Source organism: Cyanidioschyzon merolae, chromosome 9 (genome assembly GCF_000091205.1).
Source record: "Cyanidioschyzon merolae strain 10D DNA, chromosome 9, complete genome".
NCBI classification, from domain to species: Eukaryota; Rhodophyta; class Bangiophyceae; order Cyanidiales; family Cyanidiaceae; genus Cyanidioschyzon; species Cyanidioschyzon merolae.
Genome location: NC_010135.1, coordinates 224,573 through 246,664, shown reverse-complemented (window position 1 = coordinate 246,664; position 22,092 = coordinate 224,573). Strand labels below are relative to the sequence as shown.

General features: G+C 53.3%; 4 protein-coding genes and 1 non-coding gene across 5 annotated transcripts, besides 3 other annotated features; 3 read left to right on the top strand and 2 right to left on the bottom strand.

Annotated features, from left to right (window-relative positions):
- Positions 1-1,920: part of a sequence feature (repetitive element) that runs on past the window's edge.
- Positions 1,921-3,424: 1,504 nt separating this feature from the next.
- CYME_CMI084C (ribulose-5-phosphate-3-epimerase precursor) lies at positions 3,425-4,051 on the top strand (the record flags this gene model as incomplete). Its single annotated transcript, XM_005536209.1, has 1 exon — positions 3,425-4,051. The coding sequence occupies one exon, from the start codon at positions 3,425-3,427 to the stop codon at positions 4,049-4,051; it is 627 nt and encodes a 208-aa protein (XP_005536266.1).
- Positions 4,052-4,795: 744 nt separating this feature from the next.
- Positions 4,796-7,645: a sequence feature (possible transcribed region).
- On the bottom strand, positions 5,534-7,693 carry CYME_CMI082C (hypothetical protein, conserved; the record flags this gene model as incomplete). The annotated part of the gene is made up of 1 exon (XM_005536208.1): positions 5,534-7,693. The coding sequence occupies one exon, from the start codon at positions 7,691-7,693 to the stop codon at positions 5,534-5,536; it is 2,160 nt and encodes a 719-aa protein (XP_005536265.1).
- Positions 7,694-7,799: 106 nt separating this feature from the next.
- Positions 7,800-9,145: a sequence feature (possible transcribed region).
- A 3,102-nt stretch (positions 9,146-12,247) lies between these two features.
- On the top strand, positions 12,248-13,765 carry CYME_CMI080C (hypothetical protein; the record flags this gene model as incomplete). Its single annotated transcript, XM_005536207.1, has 1 exon — positions 12,248-13,765. One exon carries the CDS (start codon positions 12,248-12,250, stop codon positions 13,763-13,765), a length of 1,518 nt encoding a protein of 505 aa, XP_005536264.1.
- Positions 13,766-16,319: 2,554 nt separating this feature from the next.
- CYME_CMI079C (ATP-binding cassette, sub-family G) lies at positions 16,320-19,001 on the bottom strand (the record flags this gene model as incomplete). Its single annotated transcript, XM_005536206.1, has 1 exon — positions 16,320-19,001. One exon carries the CDS (start codon positions 18,999-19,001, stop codon positions 16,320-16,322), a length of 2,682 nt encoding a protein of 893 aa, XP_005536263.1.
- Positions 19,002-20,780: 1,779 nt separating this feature from the next.
- On the top strand, positions 20,781-20,884 carry CYME_CMI078R. Its single transcript has 2 exons — positions 20,781-20,817; positions 20,850-20,884. It is a non-coding gene; the product is annotated as a tRNA-Thr (tRNA).
- The last annotated feature ends 1,208 nt before the right edge of the window (positions 20,885-22,092 follow it).

The window sequence follows — 22,092 nt, the reverse complement described above, 5'->3', positions numbered from 1 at the left end:
TTTCTTCATGCTTCGCCGCGCCAATGATAAAGCCGTTATCCTGCACCTCCTGCGTCGCAGGATCCGCCGTCTTCTCATCTTCATCCTTCGTAATGTCAACAACAAGGTCGTTATTCTCTACCTCCTGAGTCGCAGGATCCTCTTCTTTGTTTTCTTCATGCTTCGCCGCGCCAATGATAAAGCCGTTATCCTGCACCTCCTGCGTCGCAGGATCCGCCGTCTTCTCATCTTCATCCTTCGTAATGTCAACAACAAGGTCGTTATTCTCTACCTCCTGAGTCGCAGGATCCTCTTCTTTGTTTTCTTCATGCTTCGCCGCGCCAATGATAAAGCCGTTATCCTGCACCTCCTGCGTCGCAGGATCCGCCGTCTTCTCATCTTCATCCTTCGTAATGTCAACGACAAAGTCGTTATCCTCCACCTCCTGCATCGCAGGATCCTCTTCTTTGTTTTCTTCATCCTTCGTCACGGGTGCAGCCGAGGGTGGAACTGGACACTCTTTCTTCAACCGCCGATAGTGTGCACACATGGCTACGCCATCGGTTTCGATCATCCCAGTGAATAACTTTTGTTTGCTGACTTTGAGACGTTTGAAATCGAAGATACTCTTCCAGTACGTCTCCCGGTTTTCACCGATGAAGTCCTCCCTGCTAACATTGAACCCCGGACTGATCTCCTTCATGATGCCGTAAAGGACGCCTGAATCGATACTCACAAAATACTACTTGATGTTGCACAACGGAACCACGTTTAACTGCTTCCCCATTAGGAAAGCCTTCCGTCTCTCCCACTCTTCATTTGTCTCTTCACTCAGCTTCATCTCCGCCTTGCGTTCGAGTTCACGATTCAGAAACACAAAATAGCGCAGGATGAGGCGATAGTACCTTTCCTTATCTTTTTTTAACTCTGACATCTTTTCTGTTGGATTCGGTAGCCCCATGACTGCGCCGTGCTCTTGCATAGCCGCACGGATTACAGAAGCTTCATTCGTGCTCTCGTTTGACGCCTTCTTCTCGACAAATTCGACCTCATCTTCATGCCTGCGATCGTTCGTGGCGCCATTGATAATCGCCCATATCCCCTTGCGTGAGATTCCCGGGTACAGCGCAAACACGGCGCGTATCATGAAACGTTCGAGGTTCATCGTCACATGGTTCTTCAGGTTCGTCAGGTACTTCATCGCCCCGTACATGTAAATATCCGCGTCACCTGTATACCGAGTACCCTCGAAGCTGTAAAAGAGGTGTTTTTCGTGCAGGACGTGCACGCGTTCATTTTCCCTCCGCGCTTCCGCTGTACCAATCGTCATGTGACGAATAAAGGTCTCGTCGAAAACTCGTTCGGAAGCTGGACCGTTTCCATGTGCGTCACTTCGCGATACATCTCCCCCGCCAAATGCATTAGTCCTGACGACACCTGTATTATAGTCATGGAGTTCGGCTCAAAACGGTTTCGAATGGACTCTCGTAACTTTTTCTTGCACGGAACCTTGATCTGTTCAAGAAGACAGGCTTTCATAACCAGTTCGTTGTAGTGTGGTCTTTCTTGCAGCCTTCGACGTAGGACCTCCCTCCTTTCGGTCCTTCTTCTCTTTCTTTTCTTCTGGACTCGGTACTGTTTTTTGTTTTTTCTGGCAGCCAGCGACACTTGGCCTCCAGGATCGTCGACTTGGTTTTTGATAACATTTCCTTTTTTATTTTTTTTGAAAAAGGGCGCTCTTTGAACGCTTCTCCTATAAACCGCGAAAAAGGACTTGAATACACTTATTTGAGGGTTGAAACACGATTCAACTGAAAACTGCAGTTTGCTACGACTTCAACGGAAATAGAACTTTTACTTTACTGCTGGATCATAAAGGTTTGGATCGTGTCTCCCTTCAACGGCGACAAGCGCGTCATATCTCATGACTGCCAGATCTCTGAATTGCGCGTCTCAACCGCGCTATTTAGAAAAAAAAGGAAAGAGACTCACGAGTCACGAGCAACGAGCTATCGATTTCTTTCCCCGTCTACATTAAACATTAAAAGGGGAAAATTTTTTCCGTATTTCCGAAAGTTTAACGTCTAGGCGGAAAGTAGCGCGAGCCGAACGAGTCTGCCAGGCTCGTGCTTCATGCCCCTCCCAGCGGCGCGTTCTTGAAAGAAACCTGTGCTACTCGTCCACAAAGCAATTCATTCTGGGACTAGGGACAGTTAAGCTGCATCTGGGCGTCGCCCTGGTCGCAGTGGACTCCTAGGATATCGATTCGCGCTGTCGCAGGCAGTAGGTCTGCCAGCGCAGCTTGCAGGCTCCCAGAATGATCATGAACCTCGACCGTGACTCAGCCGTGACATTCCTCGAGTCGATGCGCTCTCTGGTATGGCATGTCGGTTCTCTCTGTCTATGCTACGACCGCGCCGCCGCTATAGGCGCTATCGCGGACGCTCGCGACGGGCAGTCGGCACACGGTCGAACTTGAAAATAATCGGTACCTCCGAGGGAACGTATGGGAAGCGGAACTTGCGAGGAGGGCGCGGAACGATGGAAACCCCACAACGCGCGGTTACCGAGCACGCTCTCAGGGATTGCTGCTCTGTGGGTCAACGTTTCGTCCAACGAAAAGGAATCGAGTGTGTCCTTCACGCGCGCCGCTAGTCAGGTATACTCAACTCGTTCAGTGGTAAAGACGTTTTTCCGACGGTTCACTCGATATATCACAACGCATTGCGAAAATGAGTTGTCACTGACGTGTCCGTGGACCAGCCAGTTCATGTGCCGTATATGCGCTTTTTCTCAACAGATAGGTGAACGACCTTCCAGGTCCGTGTGGTGCTGTCGAAAGCGTTCCCGTCGAAACGGTCCACATATGATCAAAGCGAGCCTGTTCGGAGGCATCCTAGATGCAGCTCTGGATATTGATCGTAGCTACGTAAATAGTATCCCTGCGAGAGAGCAGCCTGGCACCGCTGCCGCAACGGCAACCTTTGAATCTTGAACACTCATTCCAGTTTTAGATCAAATTTGACACCCGTCACTGGACGGCCATCGACGCCTGTCTCAGACGCTTCATCACCGCCGCCACCGACGCCGCTAGGTACCACCGAGCGCTGTACGCTCCAGCGCTCATCTGTGTCTACGACAAGGCGAGCTGCACCGGCGCTTGGAACTCGTTCCATGTGCGCGTTTATAGTAACTGGTTCACAGTGCTCTCGAGCGCAAGCAAATGTCTGGACGTAAGAGACGGTAGCGTGCAGGCGGGGACCAAAACCGCGCAGCAGCACAGCAAAGGGTCGTCCCCTGCGCATGGGTGTGGAAAGGGTACCCCACGCCCAAACCGGGGCAAGTTGTGGTTGCACCTTCCACTCTGTCGGCAAACTTTGCCCGACTCGGTGAAGAGGTAAGCGCCGTAGACCGTTTCGGTGCAGACTGGATACATGTTGACGTTATGGACGGGCACTTTGTACCGCCAATAACCATCGGCGCAGGCGTCGTGGAGGCGCTGCGTCCGGTTACACAGCGGCCGCTTGACGTTCACTTGATGGTCGTGAATCCAGACCAACACATCCCCGCCTTTGCCAAAGCAGGCGCTGACATCATCAGCGTGCATTGCGAGGGCGAGTCGACGATCCACCTGCATCGAACGCTGCAGATGATTCGAAGCCTCGGGTGTCGTGCCGGTGTCGTTCTGAACCCGGCCACGCCACCAATGGCAATTGAGTACGTCCTACCTATCGTGGACCTGGTGCTGGTGATGAGCGTAAATCCGGGGTACGGCGGGCAAGCATTTATTGACGAGGTGTTGCCGAAAATCACCGAGATACGGAAGATGGCTGATCGCCTCGGCAAGCATGATCTCTGGCTCGAGGTCGACGGCGGCGTGAAGGGCTCCAACGCCTGGCGTGTTGTCGAGGCGGGTGCGAACGCCCTGGTAGCCAGTTCAGCAGTGTTTGGTGCCAAGGACTACAAAGCCGCTATCGATGAAATCCGGGCCGCGCGAAGACCTGTTGCCGTCTACAGTGAATTCGGGAACGAATTGGGCTCCATTTGTGTCCGGTCTTCAACTCGTGGTTAGGTAGAAACCCGCTGGACAGGGTCATCCAGAGCCGATGCACATCGAATTCAGTGGGCACGCTCTCCTGGTAGTACCGAGCGTCGTTGCTCTTCTCTGGGGAGGGATCGCTCGATGCCGCGTTTTCGCATACGACTCGGAGGGAGTGCATCGGCCGTGTGCAGCCGCCAGACTGGAGCTTCAATAACACATGGAAAGCGTTACAATACCCGTTGTTGAAGCGTGACGTGTCGCCACTGTGGCAAGCGCGCCGGATGCTTTCACGCTTGAGGACGCCAGGCCTTTGCTACAGATGCAAACAGGTTCACGGACTGGAACAAGTCTCCGAGTTTCTGTTTAGTTTCCGTCGGAAAAGCTGTTCAAAGCAGCAGGAAAAGGCAGTAGAGAAGCGTGAGCCACGACAGCTTCAACAGTGGTCACCTCGTTCACAGCCTGTAGCAGCAATGGTGAGCGTTAGCTGCGGCTGGAGTTCGAGCGACGCAACGTACGTCGCTTACGGAAATGGAGCACATTTAGCAGAATCTCAGTTGTTGACGTTTCACTAAAGGATTTGGGTTGAACACTATCGCACAGAGTCGTCAGTCGATGTTTCTACGCATACGCACCCGATATTCTCCCGTTCAATGCAGTGCTGTATGGCGACCTCTCGTCGCAACGAGGAAACGAGGTTTGTCCATCCAGCGCAGGCACGTGCGTTCAAGGCACGGGGCTGCGCTCGTCGCCGCTGCTCCTGTTGCTGCTTCTTTTGATGAAAACCCCCAATGACAACTGAGCAGCCTCGAGCTGAGACCCCTGATACCAGACGGCAGAAAGCTAACACAGGCCGAAAATCAGAGTCGCTGGTGCTGAACTGGTCCAGCATGCGTCCGGATGAGCAGCTGGTGCTTCGGGACTGCGCACGACAGGCAGCTCTTCGAGGAACAGGGGCACTTGTCGGCGGCGCACTGCTCTCTAGTCTGGTGCTCTACGGTTTACCATGGCGGGCTCGTCCTGGCTCGACACGCTTTTTCCAGGATAGTTGGCGTGCGCGCGTTCCAGCCTGGTTGCGGGTGCTCGCTATTGTCGCCACTGCTGGGGTGAGCGGCTACGCTGGAGCGCTGAGCACGGTGCCCAGCTGCTTGGAGCGTATCTTGCGACTTCCGAACTCACACCTGGCGGCGGAGGTGCGACTCAGTATCGAAGACTGGCAGACGCACTGGTCGCAACGAGTGTTAGACTTGAAACCGCTGCAGCCGGCTGCCGAACCCGAGCAACACCCCGGACAGAGGGCTTCTGCGGAGACTGCACCCAGAGACAGCGGTCAAGCGCCCGTCTAATGCCGTACCAGGGGAACGGCACCCAGAGACAGCGGTGCTGCGCTTCCGCGAAAGCACGTCATTCGACTCTGGAACCGTTTTTTCATCAGCGGCTACCGTAGCCGCATTTGCTGCATCAGGAATTATCGACTGCATCTTTCAATAGCAGAGAAAGCGCGTCGCACTTTGATCAGGAGCGTACGAGGTGCCTGTCGCCACGGTAACGAATCCGGTACGATGTGGGGTTCAACAGCGAAACGTTGGTGCTCCAGCCGCTCGCGACGGTAGCCTGCAGGAAAGTGGAGAATTCGCGTTGTGTGAAGTTGTACGCACGTTCGGCATCTCGATCCAGCAGGTATCGTTGCGCATTCATGAAAGCTTTGAGCTGGTCCTTGACGGTTGCACCGTCCCGCAGGAAAACCAAGACATGCTTTGTTGAAGGCTCAGCGTAGATAATGTAACGCTCATTCCGATACAGTGCCGCGCAGTGGAGAAAGTGTCGAGCGTGTTTGACTCTTTGCAGACTCGCTCCGAAAACGATTTCAGGACGGTAGTCCCGCCAAGGTGGAATCATAAAGCGCTCCTTTGCACAGATTTCTCGTGGAGTTGGGAGTGTCAGTTGCCTGGACGCCTGGCGAGACGTCTGCGCGCGCGCTGACATGAAGGCGTCCAGAAGAAGCGCCATTCGTTGACGGTTGAGCGTCGAGAACTCGACGCATTGCATGGCTTTGAAATTTGCAGCCAAGTGAATAACAGCTGCAATGCCATACGCGATTAGGAGATTCGTGTAATCTTGGCCTATTCGTTTGCTGAGGGTAATACCGAGGCCAAGCCCGATTAGTTTGGTGGTAACACCCTGGGATTCCCCCTTGGTAGCGAGGTCACCCTGATTTTCAGCCAAAGCCATGCTCTTGAAAATCGCATGACGGGTTGCCGTTCCTGTCATGGCAGCGATCGCTCTCATGGTAGTGGCAATAGATGCCAGGACCAGGAACTGACCGCTGAAAATCGGTGTGATGATCTCGAGAACGCCGGCTAGATCTTCGAGGAGGTCGCTCATGATTCGCCAGCTTCGTGGATCCATGTCGAACTGCTTCCCGGCAACGGCTGCGTAGGCGATCTTTCCGGCGTGACCGAAACCGTCTTTGAGGATCCACTGCACAGCCTGGGCGGTGCCAGACACGTTTTTCCCGAGACCGAGACCCAGGAGAAGGGCCTCGGTGGAGAAGACCCCCATCACCGATGCCGCGGTATTCTGTAGCAGACGCCACAAAGTGAAAGCCAGGTAGTCCTGCGTTACCGTGTGCGGGTAGCCGTGCGGAAGGTACACCTGGATCAACCAGTTGCGCAGGCGCTCTACCAGCGACCGCTCACTGGAGTCGGCGCTCATGATGAAGGGTTGCTCCGCAGGGTCATTCTCAGAACAGTCGGGTTCCCGGAAAATGCGCACTTGACCCCGGGCCTGGATCTCTTCGAGAACCAAGTTGGGTGCCGCCGGCACCAGGGGCCCGGCACCGAGCATGAAAATATGCGAAGATATGCACTTGTTTCCATGCGGGAAGATCACCCAACACGAGCAGGAAGCCTCCCGGACATGCTGCCGGATCACCTGTTGCCAGTGCTGGATACCGCTGCCCCATGGGAAAACGCGCTCAACGAGCAACCGACATCCCGCGGATACATAGAGGTAATGGGGTGCGAGCATGCGTAGCTTGAAGAGCAACGTTCGGTACAATTGACCATCGTCCAAGAGCTGGCGCTTATCCGTATCGTTCTCGATGACTTCGAGGCAAAGGTGGTGTTGAGAATACAGTAATGCCCTCAGGGCGGCGTCAGCTGCCTCCCTGTGACGCTGGCGTGCCGCGGGACGCCAACGCAGTCCCTGTCGCAGTTGTGAGGCGCCAGTGCGTATCCAGAAGACCCGCAACTGCCGCGAACCGTGACATTCTAGTGCCAACTGAAGTGCAGCGAGGTTTTCGACTTCGTTTCCGGGCGCATCGTAAAGCCACACAGCAGCAATCGCTCGAGGCTGCTCCGGTGGCTTGCCACAAACGCTTCGCCGCCGAGGCCACGAGTTCCAGAAAACCGAGGACTCCCTCCGCACGTGCGTGGTTGCAGCGCTTGCTGAGTTCGCGTTCGCTGTCAAAGATCTGTACAGCAAGTGAACGCTTCGCGAGTTCGTTTTGCGTACGCTACTGGCTCGCCAGTGCTGCCCAGCGTCGAACCGTGACGTACGCGTCGCTGCCAGCGTGTCTGTTCGTACTAAGGACCGCTCATCTACCCATTGATATAAACTGTGCGGAGGGTGATATACAAATGAAAATCCTAGTCCTAGCGAGCTTGTCATCATTCGCAGCAAGTATCGAAGCTCGATCTATGTACTTGTGTTAGCTCGCGCGAACACCACAGCGCATCGGCAAAGCGGATTCCTCGCTGTGCGCGCTTCTGACCCGAACAGCCCGTGGACTGTCGGTTGCTGGAGGAAGAGCGAACATAGCCGCTTGGTGTCAGAAACGCTACTGTCACGTGCTGAAAAGGAGCGGGTACGCTGTTGGTTGCTGCTTGCGCTCAAGCGATCGAGCGTTCCGGTCAGGAGAGCAGAGATGACTAGTGTGCGTGGGGAAAGATAGAACACACTAGCGCGGAGAAGGAGGCCTTTGGAATGCCAGCAGGAACCAGACTGGCACTGCCCGGTATGAGGTTCATAGCCCGCTTTGGCATTTGAACCAGAGTTGGGAGCGCTGGGGTCTCGTCAGCCGGCGTCGCAGTGCCGCGGCTTGATCAGTCATCGCTGGGAAGAAACGAGCGGTAGCGGTACGCATAGAGTCTCCGCTGCGAATGCGTCTGGCGTTCCCAGGACTAGGCTCAGCTTGAGCCGCTACACACCGCTGGTGACGGGCACCCATCCAACGCCCCAAGTGTACGTTTTCTGGAAGTTGCGTGTACGTCCGTCCAGGTCGCTTGTATACAGTGTGAGGTGCGGCAATAGCGACTGCCCAGTGCGCTCGCAGTAGCGCTGGAAAGAGCCCACAGCGTTCGCTTCTCGCATTGTCCGTGGGTGTGCGCACTGCTCCAGCGTCGGCACGCCCTGCTTAGCACTTGTGTTAGCTGAAAATGGAGCACTAAAGTGCTTGCTCGGTTCCTGACTTGAGATTTTTTCGAAATTTTTCTGGACGGCCTCGAGATTCAAGTTGCAGTAATAGGGGCGCACGGTTTCATATGCAGCATCATGAGTCTCGGTCGTGTTTTCGGGATGGCTCTTTCGACGCTGTGTCGCAGGAATTCGTTACGTCACCGAAATCAAGTTGGACCACGAGGCTCTCGAACGAGGACTCGAAAAAGGAAACGATTTTTTCCTCACCCAACTCTAGAGCACAAACCACCACGCTGCTCCATTCCTTACGTTTAGCATACTCGGATCACGCATTCTCCAGTTCATAAAACGTTCGATTTCAAGGCAACTCGTGGGTTCATTCATTCATTCGCGCCGATGGACTGACGAGCAAAAAAATTCGACATCAACTGTTGAAGAATTCTTCGTAAGATCATGCGGAGCTTTCACATGGCTTCTCATGGAAATGTATTGATTCCGTTCGAAACACGAATTTTTCCATTTTTGTGGCGATCGACGAAGCGCCATGATACTTCTCACGGAACATGCTAACAGAGGCTCCTGTCCGTTCTGTTGCATGGGAAAAGGTCTTGGACTCGGACGTGAGTCATCGCAGGAATCGCCTCCAATGGAGCGCGCCTTACTGCTTTGGCATCGAGGGAGCGCCGAAAAATCTAAAACTTCCGAATGTATTCCTCCAGCCTGGATTTTCCTTCCAGGCCTTGTATCATCAAGAGCAACACCGCGTTCCAGAAATCCTCTACCAAAGGGAAGAGCATGCGCATGGGCATGCAGCGGGCAGCGTGCTTGCCAAAGGGATCGGGTGCAAGAAGCTCGTGATCGTAGGGTACGGCATCAGGCACGAAAACGGAGAAGGACATCGAACGAATCCTTCTCTAGCCATCCAGGGCATGAGCTGAGCGACGCAGCAAGCGTTCACATCTCACAGGTCCGCTCTCGGAGGAGCTCTGGTGGAGACATGGGCGCATCTGGCCATGGCAAAGCGTTACCGCCACGAAGGACGCACCAATGCTCTTTACAAAGGAGATGAAATTGGCAATCGAGGCGTATCTTGCAAATTTGGCTCGTGGACAGAATGCGTAGACAAGCGCTAGAAGCTGTGGTATCGGGGCTTGCACAGTGCCATCAACGCCCCTCGACTGCTTACCACGGAGCTGGAAGAGCAGGAGAGACTCGCGTACGTAACTCGAGGAATACGAGACGGGAAACGGAGATTGATGAGGAAAAACCTCGCAGATGCTGGTGTTCATCACAGATGGAAGAGACTCGGAATTTTAGTGTGTTTGCCCGTGTCCGCAGACCCGTTCGATTTGATTCTTATATGGGTGAATGATGTGCAGAGATCGTCAGTGAAACAAAAAAACGCTTCACAATGATAGAGAGTAAGTATATCTACCCACTCGCAGGTGCCTCCCGACGTTTCTTGACCAGCCGCTTGCTATCGGTTTTCGCTTCTCCTTGTACGCTCTAACCCTGAGAGGCTGTCTCACAAAACTAGATCGCCTCAGCATCTCGGGTATCGTCGTCAGCATCGCACATGTCCTGATATTAGTGGCGGTGTTAAAGTCTCGGTTCGCTACCTCCCTCCATTTCTAGGCGTTTTCTGAACTCATTAGTGCAAGGAGTCCTCGAACTCGCGCTCTCAGTATCATTTGCTGCTCTGTCAGCGCTCCGCTGGCTTTTCTGCATTCCGATCTCCTGAATTGTGCATTCATGCTCATTCCTTATTTTTTAAAATGAAAGCAATTGTTGATGCCGTTGTGTGAGGACCTACACGGAGGGACTAGGATTTGCATAAGAAAGACGAAAAAATGCACCGGTTTCACTGTAAGGTGACACCCTCAGCGGTTCGCCTAGTGGAGCGATCAACATATTTTACGATAGAAAACTCTCCTTCAATGAGCTTGAATCACGGATAGTATGGAGGAATGAGAAGTAACTTTATTCTGATAGCATCGACAAAGCTCGGACGCAAGCGGAATGCTGAAATGCGACGTTGTATAATAGAAGAAAGTAAGTAGACGTCATGGGAAAATTGTTCAACGATTCGACAACGTGGTCTCTGCTGTGGTATGCACCTTTTCCACGAGCGAAACTGAGACTTCCGAATGAATCCATCGCCGCTAGAACAGACGATGCCCTCGTTTTCTTCGAATTCGACCGCACATACAATGGGCTCCCTGCTCCGCGAGTACCCACATACGCTCCGAGCGTATCGCCAGAATAAAGGTTCATCGAGTGAGAAAACAAACCCACTTCACTTTGCTTCATACCGGTCGCGACGTTCCAGGAATGCGATATTTGCGATTTCGATGGAAGATGGCCGTGAATGAGATTGGACTCTATTCCTACCATATTCCAGTGGTTTCAGGATCACACAAATAAGTTTCTGAGTAATACAGACGCCCGTGGTGGCTATTACCGTCGCTTTTGCTTTCACTAAGGCGATCAGCGGATCGTTTTCTTCCTTTGACCGCAAGCACGCCTTGAAAGTACCGGTTTTTTTTGGCGCGGAGCGCATCTATTTGTTTCTTTCTTTCAGTGCTCCTCAGCTATCTGCGAACCGTCGTATGACTGACCTGAAGGAGGAAAGCAGTCCTCCTTCCACTGTTCATTAAAGAAGCTATCCTATAGCCAAATCGCCTACGATCTACAGGGTAGATGGCATCGTGATTTTTATCTCCTGCTATTCACCACAGCTCGGGTGAAACAAAAATGAGTTGAAAGATCATACGAAGCTGTGATCCGTGGCGTCCAGTGAAACCGTGACGCCTCTCGCGTACGTCTGGCAGTGGCACCATCTGCCGTGTTTTGTCTTTCACCTCAGCTGTGTTCCGCCCCTAAATGCAAGCCATCGAATGCTTTTTCGTGGTTATAGCTGATGCGTTAGTAGGGTGTTCATTTGAAAAAACAAAAATCCTGGGGAAAGGATTGGGTTCGTCGGTCGGGGATCCTGGAAGGCAGCCTTGTCGGGCTGTCGAAGAAAAAACGAAAAATCCTCCTCTCGCTGACCAGCGAACAGAGAAGCGCAAGCGGCGCAGGAGAACAACATGAGGGGAGATACGCGAGAAGAGGTGCTTTGCCGACGGGACAATAACGAGAGTGTCGTGGCACAGAGGATACCGGTTCGAGGACTCTTTGCACCGGTGCGATCAATAAGCGTCATTGAATGCATGCAGTTCGTAAACCAAGACTTTAACCCTACCATCAATACCAGGAGATGTGCGGTGTTCAAGACGAGGCCCGAGGAACAAACACGAGCGAACTTTGTGGGGCAACCTCTCAGACTCGATGAATGCAAAGATAAGCTGAAGTCGATAGCAATGGGCCGGTCGAAAACGACTAGAATCCGCCTCCACATCGGTATTCATTTACCGTATGATCGCGACACGTTTTCCATTTTGCTGAGCACATGGAACGGCGCTTGGAGCTAGGTCCCCAAACGATGGATGCTTCTCCAATCGATGAAATCATGGTCATAATTGGGGATCTCCGGCTCTTGTCAACGAGCTATCGATCAGGAAGAATTCGGAGCGGCGCGTTTACGCCAGCGCACGCCTCAGGGCGGATGCGGGAGATTCTCCAGATTCCCGCCGGCAACGGAGTTCGCGCGTGGACATCCTACATCGCTTCCAAGAAACGTAAGATTCTACATGTATCGTGTTTCGTGCCTATGCTGTATCAGGTACTACGCGCTCGACAAAATTCGTGCACGGTTTGGTATTGACCTGCATGCACTAGAACAAGACCTTGGATAGCAAAGAACGTTTCATGCTATCGTTATCTTCAGAGCGCGTTGAGGCCTGCCAGGGAAGACGCGCTGCGCTTTGGCTCCTCTGGTGGTGTCTTCGGCTCCTGCTAGGAGGCACACTTGCGATCGCTTCATCTCCGATTCTCGCCGTACTATTTCTCGATTTGAAGCATACTGCTCTTGTGCGCGAATGGAGAAAAACGGCTTTAGTTCTTGCGCAGTTCTTGCTGAAAATATTTGGCACTGATGTCGTCCTCGCAGATAACGCACGTCAATTTCGGACAAGGTTAGGGTACTTGCGTGACCCGCTGGTGTTAGCCTGGCACTCAACGTTGCAAGCTGGGTATCGAACCTGCACATACGACCAGCCGGGGCGATGGATGACCAACCGTGAGCTCAGCGCGCTCGTTCGCCTGATCGAGCACGTTGGACGCAATTCCATGGACGCACTCCCGAGTTACGGTGTATTTGGGCCTAGACCGCGTGCAGCACTCGCTAATCGTATTGTGACGGTTGCATTCGCTCCTGACGGTGAACCGTGCGCCTTCACCGCAATGGTGTATCTGGACACGTCTGGCCTGGGCTCCGAAAGAGGCGCACACGGAGCGTACCCCTTTGTCATCCATCTCGGGCTCACCATGATCTCTATGAAGCATCGCGGGCGCCGGATACAGTCACCAGTCTTCAGCAAGTGTTTGATGCTGCCACTTCTGAACCAGCGGAGATGCACTTTCACCGTTACGAATATTGGCGCGTCGCCTGCCGGAATCGGGGCTGTCTGCGACTACTTCTTGGACGCCTTCCCCGACTATTTGGGACGGATTCCGCGTTCGACCTTCCACGTGGATATTGCACGTTTTATCCTCTCCAGGTATCGAGACGAATTCGGTTGCAGCAGGAACGCCGTCTTCGATGATGGTGTTTTCGTTGTACGTGGTAGTAACCAGGCAGCGGGCGGCGGGGCTGCCGTCTTCATCAAGGCCGACGGCTTACCGACAAGTCGCTATCGCGACGAGCGCTGTAACCGCTTCTGTGCGGCCATGCTGGACTTGCGCAGCGGTGATGAGATATTCCAGGTGGCCCGCATCCACTTGTTTGCGACGCTCTTTCGGTATCGGAGAATGCGCTCCACCGTACGAATGGATCCAGCCGCTGTCGCCGCCGCCGCCGCTGCTTCAGTCGATACAGGCGCGAACAGGAAAGGAGTTCCAGAGCGCCAACATGGAAACGGATTTTGGGTATCGAAGGTGCCCGATGCGGCACATTCCAAAGTTTCCACGCTCAAGAGTCTAGCAATAAGTGCTGCTGCCGAGAGCACTTGGGCCTCGGCATCCGTTTACAGTGTTGGTGGCGGTAGCGGCAAAGCCAGGTCGTTGCTGCTGCAGCGACCGTGCGTCAGCAGCGCGAGTCTCTTGCTGCTTTCGAGCATGGTTGCCTTGGGGGTAGCGGTGGTGGTCATAAGCGCAGCGCGGTATTCTTGGCTCTTCGTTCCGACCCATCTTGGCACACCGTCTATGCTCTTGTTGCGGAGGCAGTGACTAGCGCGAAGCAGCAGCGCCGATCGCAACAGCCACGATGGTGGAGTGCCCCATCCCGGAAAACCGAGGGCTGCACGCAAACGAAGTCTCCAGAGTCAGGTGGCAACAATAACAACAATGACAATAACTTGAGAGGGGCGCTTGGCGCGAACGGCTCCACACGAACGCAACATGCAACGCGGATACAGACTCTCTGGAGTGCGCAGCTGACGCAGTTTGCTTTGGAAACATTTAGCCCAAGATGAGGGCGTTATACCGTGAAAATGGATGAATGAATGAATACAGGCATTCGGGAACGTGCGACAGACAGAAGTTGTGATGGAAAGTCTCGGCACATGCTGAGGTCATTCTACCGATAAAATGGGTGGATTCCCAGGCCCCGCTTGCATGACCGGCCGAGTTGCATTACAGCTCCGCGTCCTCACAAAGTCAACATCTAGGCTAACGTGTCTCTGGTGAAGTAGCACCTGCTTTGTAAGCGGGCCACCCAGGTACTGTAGAGAGCGCATCAGACCTATGTAGAACACACAACGAATGGCTCTGTTCCTAACTTGGAATTCTCTCCGAAATTAGTTTAGATGGACTGTCTCGACGTTCGCAGTCTCGTACCAAGGACTTGCAGACTTTTTTATAGATTTAGGATGCTCGGTAGTGCTTTCGGAGTACCTCATTTGACGCTTTCACACTGGAACTGGTTACGTCACCGGAATCAGGATCAATCGCGATGCCCGTGAACAAGGCTCGTACCTGGAACGATTTTTCTCCAATCTGTGCGTACAAGCCTCCACTCTTCCCTGTTACTCAGACGCAGAGTGCTTAAATCAAACATTCTTGAAGTTTCAATCCTTCTGTGTTAAAGGCAATCCGCAGAGGCGATTATGCACAACATTGGACTGACGACGAGAAAGATCGATGTCGTCCCTCGACGAATCCGTCACAAGCTCATGCTGAAAGTTCGCTGAGCGTGTCACATCAAATAATCGATTCCGTTCGAAAGTCATGTCTTCAGGTCTGCGTCACTATCGACAAGACACCATTCCGAAGCAGCATGGCACCTGTCATAGAACGCGCTCCTGGATATTCGTCTCTCTCTTCTCTTTGTACGTGGCAAGTTCTCGGACTCGGACCTAGATATCACAGCGCTCGCTTGCAGTGGAGAATGCATCACGACTTTGCAGAAAGGAGGCGTATATGGATCGAAATCTCTCGACTTGAGCCGCATCCTGGACTTCCTCTCCGGTGCTTGTTTTATCATGGGCAATATCGCGTCTCACGAATCGTCTGTCGAATGGGACAGCGTGTACCTGCAAGTGTAGCGCCCAGAGCACTCGCCGACGGTATCGCCAGGAACAGGCCCGTAATCACTGGGTGCGGCACCGGGCGCGGACTCTAATGAGAATATCGAGGGCATTGCCCTGTACCCGTCATGGACATGTACCAAGAGATGAAGCAAACGTTCAAGCGTTGCAGTGCAGCCTTCGGAGCATGTGATGTGCCAGCGAAAAAGGAATACCTGAAGATACCCAAGTTTTATCGCTACGAAGTGCGTACCACGTCTGTATACAAAGAAGATGAACATGGCAAGCGATGCTGAGATCGCGACTTGCGCCTGTGAATCAAATGCTTCGACAACAACCAGAAGCACCGAAATCTAAACTGTTGCTGCAGTCAACATCTTTTAACTACTAACAGCGGACCCGGCATGTCATAAGAGCCATGCGTAATGAAAGCCAAAGGTTCGAGAGCGAGATCAAGAAACAGTCACAGCAAAATCTCGTAAAGGCTGGTGTTGATCGAGACAGACAGAGAGCAGCATTTTCGAGTCTACCCGCGAGTTAGGATCGTAGACCCATTCGACCTGAACCTGTCATGTGTGTGAAGAGGACGCCGACGATCCCTTGCCGCCTTGCGCACGTGCAACCTAGATGCTCTTCGATTCCGATCTTGCGTCTGACATCCACTGGTACGTCATGGTTGCGAAAAACAGAGCAGGCTCCAAACCGGATCAAACGTTATACAGAATCTTTCGGAGGGCGGGATCCGACACAAACGCTTGACGCCCGACTGCATTCGTCGGTGTTCGAGTCCGGATCCCTGCGAGCACCGCTTCGAACCTGAACGTTCCTCAGGGGAGAGCTTGCATGAATCAGTCGATGCCTTTCCCACAGAGTCAGTAGGGATGCATTTACATTTGTGTTCGAACTGTACGCATATGCTATGCCTACAAGACTAGGACGCGTCTTTTACCGCAATCCCCAAAGGACGAAATGATACGCGTCTCCGAACCGTGCTGAAGCGGCTTGTTTCCACGAGTTACGGCAACCGCCTGCAGTCACGTTCACTTTGCCTGCAGCCTCGGGTCTTGTTCGTTTCCTTTGAAACCAAATAACTGCTCTGTGTGAAACTGCAGCATCGGTCAAACTTGTTTGGCGTCTCTTTCGAAATGCTCAGCTCAGTCGCCACTGCAGCACCTGGTACACTGTTCGTTGCAGTCGTCGGCGTTACGCGCCCGCAGGGGCCGCGCTGGCGCGCCCTTGCATACCCCGTATTATCTCTAGTTATGGGCGTATTTCAGGAAACGCTGAAAGACGTAGGTCACGAGCCGTGCGCCGGCATAAATGCCCACCAACACGTAGACACTTGTCCATCTGCTCTGATTTTCCAAACCAAGCGTTCGCAGTTCCGAACGATAGTCTAAGTAGGGTGGCGGCGTTGCTCCGTCCAGGTACGGCTGCCACTCATTCAGAAGGATCGCTCGAAACGCCCAGCTGATCGGATTCGCGTAGTACAGAAGAACTTTCCAGTAAATTGGGATGAGGCTCTGTGGCAGCAGATAGCCCGCGAGAACCGCAAACGTCATGTAGACAACCGGTGCAAAGGACGATGCGAACGTTATGTCCGGGGCAATCGCTGCCAGGCCCTGTCCAATACCCACTGCACAAGCATTGCTCAAGTATACGATGAAAAGGAAGAAAAAGAACGCTCCGACGTTCTTGCGGTAACCAAATGCCCAGTAGTCCAGAATGGAGAAAACAATCGCGGTTAATACGTTGAACGGTGCCTCCATGGCGATTGTCGACAGGTAATGCGCGGAGGAGCGATACGCACCGCTAGAGCGTTCACGATACATGAGCGCACGCCCTTCCAAAAACGCGACGGAGGTGCGCATAATCGCCATGCAACTGGCGACAGCCACGACAAAGGATGCTGCTGCAGTGTTCTGAGCCAACGACGAATGATGCCGCAGAGCAGGCCAAAAAATCGTAGCCAGACCTGCGGGATTCACGAGGATCACCAGGATGAGGCGATAAGCGAGAAAACGTGGCGACGTCGCCTCGCCTTGAAACGCGCGTACCGTTAGCGTCCGGAATTGTCGCCACCAGCTCGTGATGTACGTCGGTTCACCGAACGCGTACGGCAGTCCGCACTCCCCGAGGCATTTCGCGCGGCTCTCAGCAACATAGCGAAGGCGTTTGTATTCGGTAGTCTGCTCCCAGATCTCACGCCATTCCTGTGGGGTGCGGCGAAATGTCATCATTGGTGACTGAGAGCGCTGCCGCTCGAGTATCGACTCGACGAGGGCGTCGTCGCCATCAGTGCGTTGCCTGATGGCTCGCTCGTGTTCCTCTGGCAGACTAGCGTTCACTGCGGAATAATGGGACAATTGACGCTGCTCGAAGGTGCGGCGAGCTACCTCGGCAATGTTGTCCATGTTTGATGCTGTACAACTGCGCTCACGTGTCATTCGTCTGGACCGCAGACTTGACTCCTGTGCAGCAAAGGGAAGCGTGAGCCCCGATATCCAGGTTTTCGCACGACGCTGACCGCGAGTGGATCTTTTGTGGGCCGTTATGTTCATTTCAGCAAAATTGCCTTGTACGGTGTTGTCGTTACCATCACCTTCGAAGTCCTGATCCTCGTCCTCCTGTTCGTCATCAAAGTTCCTTGCTCCTTTGCCTTTCAGGCGATGCTCCTTCTTTTCGGCCTTGACACCAACGGCAATAAAGTAGTCAGGTAGAGCTATATGGAGGTTGTCCGGAATCGGGAATTCTATTCGCATAAGGTAGTCGCGGAAACGCTGCGCGCGTCCACTGTACAGCACCCGACCTGCCGCCAGGATCACCAAATTATCGAAGAGGGCCCAGGCATCCACCGAGGGCTGGTGAATCGTCGCAATGACCGTTTGGCCTCCGATGTGTGCCACATTCTGTAAAGCTTGGCATACAGAGTAAGCGGTGCGCGTATCCTGCCCACTCGTTGGCTCGTCAGCAAGGAATATTGGGGGATCGCCAATGACTTCCAGTGCGATGCTGACCCGCTTCGCCTGACCGCCACTGATTTGTCGATCGTTATCAGCGCCGATGCGCTGATCCGCTATTTTCTCGAGACTCAGAATTTCAATTACCTCTTCTACGCGTCGCCAACGCTCCTCGTCCGATAAGTGCTCCGGTAGTTTCAACTGGGCAGCGTACCAGAGCGCCTCTCGGACGGTTAAGTCACCGGGCAGGACGTCGTTCTGTTCACAGTAGCCGACGAAGCGTTTTGCCTTTTTCGGCCTTTGATGTGCGTCAATGAGAATCTCCCCGGCGACGGTCGCTCCCAGGGTACGGATGCGTCCCCCGATCTGATTTAGGAGCGTAGTTTTCCCTGAACCCGAAGGGCCCATAATGCCGGACAGCTTGCCCGGTGGAAAGTACGCGTAGACGTGCTCGAGCAAAGGCGCCACCTCAGCGCCACAGAAGCCAAGATGAAGGAAGCCCGTGCCTCGCTTCGGCACGCAGAACGTAACGTCGCGCACGATCACCTCACCGTGATACTCCGTGCCACATCGCACACAGTGCGGCGAACTTTCGGCGCCAGCGTCGCGAGCGTTCTCAAGATCTGCAAAGGTAGAGTCCTCGGCACTCCGACGGTGACCGTCAAAACGATTCTGGCCCGAAGGCGGTGCGCCGGCTCGCTGCTGACCCGGCGAGTGCGAACGCTTCCGCGCAACAAACGACCGTCGGAGCCTGCGCGCCTCAACAGAGTCACCAAATCCAAGCCACCGTAACACATCGAGTGCATGTGTTCGATGGGTCCAGTCGTTATCATATAAAGAAGTCTCCAGCTGCGGAGCTGGTGCTTCTCGAGCATCGTTCGGTTCGGGCTCCGCCGCTGGAGCGACAGTTTGACCAAGACCCTGCGCTGTGTCGGTCCCCGCGTTCCGCTGCCCTTGCCGCGCTTGTGTTTTCGCCATCCAGCGAAAACAAGAAACACTTTGCTCCAACCTCCACACCGATATGTGCACTATGAACAAGAAGCTGCAAACTGAAACGCTGACCCGCCATGTGCGTGGAGGCTCGACACTCACGCGCGAATTCGTACGCATCGCGATCTTTGTGATCGAGCGTAACGCAGAAAAAAGAGTACAGAAACGAGCCGCGAACTAGCAACGAGATAACAATTTCTTTCCCCCTCGAACGGTAAGCATTGAAGGGGGAAAGCTTTCCGAACGGTCGAAAGTTCACCTTCTAGGCGTAAGGTCCCGCGATGTGGACGAGTCTGCAAGGTTCGTGCTTTATGCTCTCCAGATTGGCGGGTGCTGTGGCGAGATCTGAGCAGAAACTCGTCCGAAACGCAGTTTATCCTTAGACCCGGAGCGCGTATAATGCGTCCTGAGGTCATCCTGGTTACAGTGGGCTCCTGTAACATCGCATCGCGCTGTTGCGAGCAGTAAGGCTATCAGCACAACTTGCTCGTTCCTAGATTGATTATGAGCCCCGACTCCGTGTCAGGTGAAGCATTCCTCGGTCCGATATCCTCAGTGGTATGGCAAAGCCGTTCTGACTCTGTGCTGTACCCGCACCAGCGGTATAAGCGCTATCGCGGACGATCAGGGCGGGCACTCGGAGTGCGAAAGAACGTGCGAAGTGACCAGTGTATCCAAGAAGAGGTATGAGTAATGGAACTTGGAGGTAGGTGGAGCGTTATGGACGCTTTCCCGAAAGCGTATATCCATCGCGCAATCTAGATCCCAAGTACAGCGTAAACGTTCTATCAAACAGACAAATTCGCCCGGTGAAGCGAGCATCAAGTTCCACAATAGAAAACATTCTTTTTAATGGGCTTGAACCAAGTAAAACATGCAGGAATGATAAACAGCTCTACTGCGATAGAATCGGCAAAAGCTCGAACGCAACGGGAATGATGAAATACCACGTTTACCAATTGAGGAACGTCGCGAGACTCCAGGGAAAAGTCTTTAATGATTCGACAAAGTGATCGATGCTGTGGTATCAGCCTTCTCGACGAGCGAAACTGAGGCCGTCAAATGAACCCACTGCAGCTGGAGCAGATAATGATGATGATGTCGTCGTTCACCTCGGGTTCGATCTTTCGTAGAACGGGCTGCCTACCCCGCGAATACCCATATACACCCCGACCGATTCATCCGAAGAAGGCCTCATCGACTGAAAAAAAACATATCGACGCCCCTGCGCTCCATACTCATCGCAACGTTCTCGGAACGTTGTAGGTGCGATTTCGATGGAAGATGACCGTTCGTAAACTACAACGTTTTTGCGCCTGTATACCAGTGTTTTCAGGACCACACGAATAAGCTGTTGAGCGACACAGACGCACGTGGCGGCCGCTATCGCCGCCTTTGCTTACCTTACACAGTGATCAACGACTCGTTTCCTACTATTTACCACAAGCACGCTGTGAGCATATCGGTTTTTGGCGCGGAGCGCGTATCCTGCTTTCTTTCAGGGTTCTTCACCATCTGAGTACTGGGCAATAACTGACCTGAAGGACGCATGCTATCCTCCTTGCACTCCTCGGTAAAGAATACATCCTAAAGGCCGTTCGTCCACGAAATATGGGGTATATTGTATCGTGATTTCCAGCTCCTGCTATACACTACGGAAAAGCGTTCAATGACACGCACCGAGATGCGGAACGCATTTGAGTTGAAATCTGCTCATCGACCGGGATTTTGGTCTTTATATGCGGAATTGCGAACGATTTCACTACCGCCCTGTTAGCTCAGCGGTTAGAGCATCTGTCTTGTAAACAGAAGGTCCCGACTCGGAACAGCCGAACCCTCCGAGGGATCTCGTTCGAATCGCGGACAGGGCTTTCTTGTTGCCACCCACACTCAACATGCATACCTCCGAAGCTGCAAAACTACCGATCTGACTTTTTTTCGTCCGCACCTGGAACACCCGGGAGAAGGAGTGTGCGAAGGCAGGTGCGTCGCGGCTCGCACGGACCCTTTGGCAACCTGTCCGCTCCATAACACTCTCCTTTAGCGGCCAGCAGCGCAGGCTCGACGGCTGCCGGCACTTCTGCGCCGAAAAGTGCCGCCGCTAGCGCACGACAGCGCTGCTGTTGGCCCTGCTCAGGGCTCAGCCAAGCTCGTATAACTCGAAGCAGTTACTTCTGGAACACTTGCAGAAGCACTCTCTTTTTGTTTTTGTTTATTTTTCTTGCAGGTATTCGACAACGAGTCTTGTTCGTGGACGAGAGCATTGCCCGGGAAGACCATTTATATGCTGTCACCGCTAGCTTACGCAAAAGCCGCCTTACGAATCCAAGCGATTCCTTGGGCCAGCGGCTGGATGAATCGCCGCTCTTCTAGTCCTCATCGTGAACCTCGTGCACCCCAAAATCAGTATTTATCAAACTATATACAAAAGACTGTCACGATGTCAATTTGATTCCAACGCACACGTTTTCTAATAAAAACTTCTGCACAATCCTCGTGATATGAAGTTCCCGTACCCTCGAGCCGAACGGTGGTCAAGTAACACGGATGAACGAATGAAGCAGCACGCGTCTACGGGGGACCCTCATGCGTTGAACAACATACTGTCGGTTTCGTCATGTAACGCGGACGCTTACTCCAGGAAAAACGGGTGCTCGCCTCACTCGATAAGACTTCATTTGGAAGAAATGGTACAGGATTATTCGCTACTCAGAGAGCTGCTGAACGCTGCTCTTTTAGAGGAGGCCAGCGGGAGTGGCGCCAACGTCAGCACTGGTTGCGACGCGATCGTTTCGCCGCCTAGAACGCGCCGAACGGAGGGAATCACTCATCACCTCATTCTTCGATGAGGCATGCAGCGGCTGCTGCTTCCCAAAATCTCTTTTCCGGCCCTTAGACAACATCGCTTTTCATCACGCAAAAGCGGTCATTGAGTACGCTGCAGAGCGTAGCGTTCGGCTGCTGTTCATGGCATCCAATTCTGGGTGCTTCAATCTTGGTGATGGCGTCTTTCACATTGTCCATCTGCATCTCGTCATCACCGTTTGTCTGAACGATACGAAAACTTCAAATCCTACGA